The 4,682-nt window shown below is 52.1% G+C and overlaps 1 protein-coding gene across 3 annotated transcripts; it reads right to left on the bottom strand.

Annotated features, from left to right (window-relative positions):
- Positions 1 to 849: 849 nt before the first annotated feature.
- LOC100839127 (heat shock 70 kDa protein BIP4) lies at positions 850 to 3,058 on the bottom strand. Of its 3 annotated transcripts, none has more exons than XM_024454876.1 (3): positions 2,668 to 3,058; positions 1,357 to 2,569; positions 850 to 1,188 (listed from the first exon to the last, which is right to left on the bottom strand). In XM_024454876.1, exons 1-3 carry the CDS (start codon positions 3,009 to 3,011, stop codon positions 913 to 915), a joined length of 1,833 nt encoding a protein of 610 aa, XP_024310644.1. In that variant the 5' UTR covers positions 3,012 to 3,058; the 3' UTR covers positions 850 to 912. The 3 variants fall into 3 exon arrangements, with proteins under 3 accessions (XP_024310644.1, XP_024310645.1, XP_014757988.1); XM_024454877.1 differs by having other exon boundaries at positions 850 to 1,251; positions 1,636 to 2,569; XM_014902502.2 differs by having other exon boundaries at positions 850 to 2,569.
- Positions 3,059 to 4,682: the final 1,624 nt, after the last annotated feature.

Below are 4,682 nucleotides of genomic sequence, written 5' to 3'. Positions count from 1 at the left end.
AGTTTCTGAATTGGAAATAATGACTATTCGCTCGGTTCCTAAATTCTTGTCGTTATTTTAGTACAAATTTGAACTAAATTTAATTTAGGAACGGAGGGTAACCAGGACCATGCATGTCGCCAGTTGCATGCAGCGAAAGAAAGCGCTTGTGTTTGTGCCTTTCATTTTCCTGAAGTCGGCCGGAGAAAAAAGTTACATGATGGATCGCCTGGATTCACAACAGAAAATTCAAATCCCGGGCTGCTAAGTTAAAGATCTTTTTAACACTGAAGCATTGTCACAGGCAGCTAGTGCTAAAGCTCTAAAGTTACTATCACTGAAGTAACATACTGAATATGCAACCAGATGTCCCAAATCGATCTTTGTTGTGGACACACTGATGACACATGAGGTGGCCTAACTGAAGCTCAGTAGCATACAAAAAGAAGAAATAAACATGTTTTTTGAATTTAATTGGACCAGCTGTAGTGTCCTGCAGTTCTAAAGGCTTGCCTCCCACAGGGATCGAATTATCTTCTACCTTCAATGGCGTTCCCAGTTTCGAAATTCCATATGCTTCTGTTCATTTCCTTTTCATGGACATTGCCAAAACCACAAAATAGTACACACATTTACCTTGGTTATGATTTAGTGATCAGGACCTCAGCAACTATCCTTTCTTTGAAAATTGCTCATCAATGCAAAACCGTAAAAGGGTTATTAAGCCGATTATTTGCTCTAGCAAAGGGTATAGAGAAAAGAATGCGTGTTTCTCAGTTTCCAATACAAATTTATAGAGTAGGCTAATAAAAGTCACGGACAAGTTCCTACAATTTGACTGCTTTACAAAACAGAATCAGTAGTGCGACTAAAACAGAAAACATGCTTACTTGGTTAATAGTATCACTAGTAATATATAAAAACTAAAGTTTATTAAAGTTCATCGTGGTCGTCGTCCTCGGCACCGTCCTCGTGGCCACCTCGAGTGGCGGCGAAGACGGAGTTGCAGACATCCTCCAGCTCCTTGAGCTTCTCCACATAGTCGTCCTTGTCAGCGTCCGGATTGGCGTCGAGCCACTCGTTGGCCTCCCTCGCCGCCTCCTGGACCCTCTCCTTGTCGCCGCCGTCCATCCCCTTGCCGGCCTCGCCATCCACCGTGGTCCGGACGTTGTACACGTACGCCTCCAGCTTGTTCCGCGCATCGACCTTCTCCCTCACCTTCTTATCCTCCTCGGCGAACTCCTCCGCCTCGCGGACCATGCGGTCGATCTCCTCCTGCGTGATGCGGCGGTCGGCGGCGCTGGTGATCTCGATCTTCTCCGACTTGCCCGTGCCCTTGTCGGCCGCCTTGACGTGGAGGATGCCGTTGACGTCCACCTCGAACGTCACCTCGATCTGCGGCACGCCCCTGGGCGCCGGCGCGATGCCGGTCAGGTCGAACTTGCCGAGCAGCTTGTTGTCCTTGGTCATGCCCCTCTCGCCCTCGAACACCTTGATGCTCACCGTGGTCTGCCTGTCCTGGTACGTGCTGAACACCTGCGTCTTCCTCGTCGGCACCACCGTGTTCCGGGGGATCAGGCTCGTCATCACGCCCCCGGCCGTCTCGATGCCGAGCGTCAGCGGCGTCACGTCCAGAACCACCACCTGCTGCTCCACGTCGCCGCGCACGATGCTCCCCTGCACGGCGGCGCCGTACGCCACGGCCTCGTCAGGGTTGACGCCTTTGCTGGGCTCCTTGCCGTTGAAGTAGTCCTTGAGGAGCTGCTGAATTCTGGGGATCCTGGTGCTGCCGCCCACGAGCACGATCTCGTCGATGTCGCCCTTGCCGAGCCCGGCGTCCGCCATGGCCTTCTTGACGGGCGCCATGGTCTTGCGGAAGAGGTCCGAGTTGAGCTCCTCGAACCTGGCCCTGGTGAGTGGCTCCGACAGGTCCACGCCGTCGAAGAGCGACTCGACCTCGACGCGGACCTGGTGCTGGTTGCTGAGCGCCCGCTTGGCACGCTCGCTCTCGCGCCGGAGCTTGCTGAGCGCGCGGGCGTCCCCAGCAATGTCCTTGCCGTGCTTGCGCTTGACGAGCTTGATGAGGTAGTCCATGAGGCGCTGGTCGAAGTCCTCGCCGCCGAGGTGCGTGTCGCCGTTGGTGGCGAGCACCTCGAAGACGCCGTTGTCGATGGCGAGCACGCTCACGTCGAAGGTGCCGCCGCCGAGGTCGAACACGAGGATGTTCTTCTCCTTGTCGTTGTTGGCGCCGTTGATCTTGTCGAGGCCGTAGGCGATGGCGGCGGCGGTGGGCTCGTTGATGAGGCGGACGACGTTGAGGCCGGCGATGGCGCCGGCGTCCTTGGTGGCCTGGCGCTGCGCGTCGTTGAAGTAGGCCGGGATGGTGATCACCGCGTCCCGGACCTTGTGGCCCAGGTACGCCTCCGCGGTCTCCTTCATCCGCGTCAGCACCATGGCGCTCACCTCCTCCGGGCTCAGCACCCGCACGTCGCCATCCTTCACCTCCAGCTCTACGTGCGGCTTCCCCTGCTTCTCCACGATCTTGTACGGCAGATGCTTCATGTCCTTCTGCACCTCCACGTCGCTAAACCTGCATAGCATTATAATTCATTAATTGCATCAGTACGTACAAGACCGGCATTGATCGATGAGTTAAGAGAAAATTAGTAATGTTTGAGGGGCACGTACTGCCTGCCGATGAGACGCTTGGCGTCGTAGACGGTGCGGCTGGGGTTGGAGGCGGCCTGGTTCTTGGCGGCCTCGCCGATGAGGCGCTCGCCGGAGTCGGGGAAGGCCACCCAGGACGGCGTGATGCGGTTACCCTGGTCGTTGGCGATGATCTCCACGTGCCCGTTGCGGTACACGCCCACGCACGAGTAGGTCGTGCCCAGGTCGATGCCTATCACCGGCCCGGACGACGACGACGTCTTCTTCGCCGTCGACGCGGCTTGTTCCTTCTCCCCCGTCGCCGGCGACGCCACGACGAGCAATGCCGCGAGCACCAGCCCCAGCAGCCACGTCGCACGAGCCATGGTGCCGCCGATCGGTTTGATCGATCCTCCCTTTCTTCTGTCGTCGAATTAAAGCTGTAGTTTATCGAAGTACGTTGAGTTGGAGGCGTCTAGCTCGTGTGGCCGCTCTATATATGGCGCGCGCGGGGGCTGGCGACAAGAAGGCCGATGACGTCTGGTGGACGAATCGGGGTCGATCTGCTCTCCGATGCCGTACGTGTCCCGGCCTACAGGAGCGTGCGACACGCGGGCGAGGCAATCTGGGCTGTCGGTTTTGCTGATCGGGCGGCTGCCCATGGCCCGTGACGTGTACGTGTTGGTGGGGAACCACACTGCCGACTAGGACGCAGTAACGGGCGTCGATTCATTGATCGGTCCCTTCTCTTTTTTAGACGAAAAAGAGTCCGTTCTTGGCCGCGCTTTGCACAGGCTCAAAATCTACGTGACAATCCACAAGTAAGGCGCGAAAATGCACGGGATTCTGCTTGGGAGAAGGATGGCTTCGTTTTGGATTGGGCCTACTCCTTCCAGTTCACCAAAATACCACGTTTTGGATTGGGCCTACTACTTCTAGTTCACCTTCAAACAAAAAAAACACACCACGTTTTGGATTGGGCCTACTCCTTCTAGTTCACCTTCAAAAAAAAACACCACGTTTTGGATTAGGACTAGATACGTTTTAAAATTTGACTATATTCATGAATTGTTTATATGAAATGCTTGAAAATCATATTTATAGATTTGTCTCAAACGAAATTCACAATTCAAAAACTGTATCGAGTTTTAAGAACATGTTGTGCTAGAGTTACTTCTCAGTCACGACCATTTTTGCTTACAATTGTTTGGCCACCAATGTTTTCATTGACTTCACCGAGTCATCATCGGGTCAGTTTTTCCGACTGAAAACCACAAAGCAGTTATTTTACGGCCAGCTTGTTTTATGGAATCTGCTAGAGATGTTCTTACCGTGCCATTGTATGTATGTGCTTACAGTACATTAACTTCTACTTATGTAATGTTCTGAAGATAAACACACCGAAGCTGGATCCCATAAAAAACTCTAGAGCTCAAAGTCTTTCCTGCAAAAGAAGAAGAAAAAGAGAAGCTGAAAACTTCTAATTAGTACGTAAAAGGAAGACAATAAGGCTAAAAATAAAATAAACAGAAGACAAAAGTGAATAGTGCGTGGTCAAGCGCCGGCCAGGCACCACTGGTCATCACCTGCTCGATCCTGCCGATGGGCATTATTTACATCTTGTATGGTTGCTTATCTGGAAAGTTACACGTACTGCCATCTGGACGGCATCTCAAGGTACTCCCAATTAATTAAGGATTGACGCAGCATGAGCAAATTAAATCTTAATTTTCTGGCTCCTGTAAGATCGAACTTTAGCTACTCCAGACGTCGTAGTATTATTTTTGAACATAATGGAATCTCGGGGAAGCATTTTCTTGCTCTCATCGGAACCTTTGGTTTGGACTGTATCAAATTGTCTTTCTTGCAAGTGCGAAGTGGAAACTGTCAGACATACTTTAATATATTTTTATGCCTGCAGAATAGACCGTGTGCATGCCAGTCAAAGGACAGGGCCTACGCCTCCTTCGCTGACGAAGAGAAAAGGGAGTAAGAGACAAAGGTCAAATTTCAGTTTTATAGACCGTTTTAAATCAACAGAATTTCCAACAGCAGAA

This window comes from Brachypodium distachyon, chromosome 4 (assembly GCF_000005505.3).
Source record: "Brachypodium distachyon strain Bd21 chromosome 4, Brachypodium_distachyon_v3.0, whole genome shotgun sequence".
NCBI classification, from domain to species: domain Eukaryota; kingdom Viridiplantae; phylum Streptophyta; class Magnoliopsida; order Poales; family Poaceae; genus Brachypodium; species Brachypodium distachyon.
This window is presented reverse-complemented; position numbering and strand designations above follow the sequence as displayed.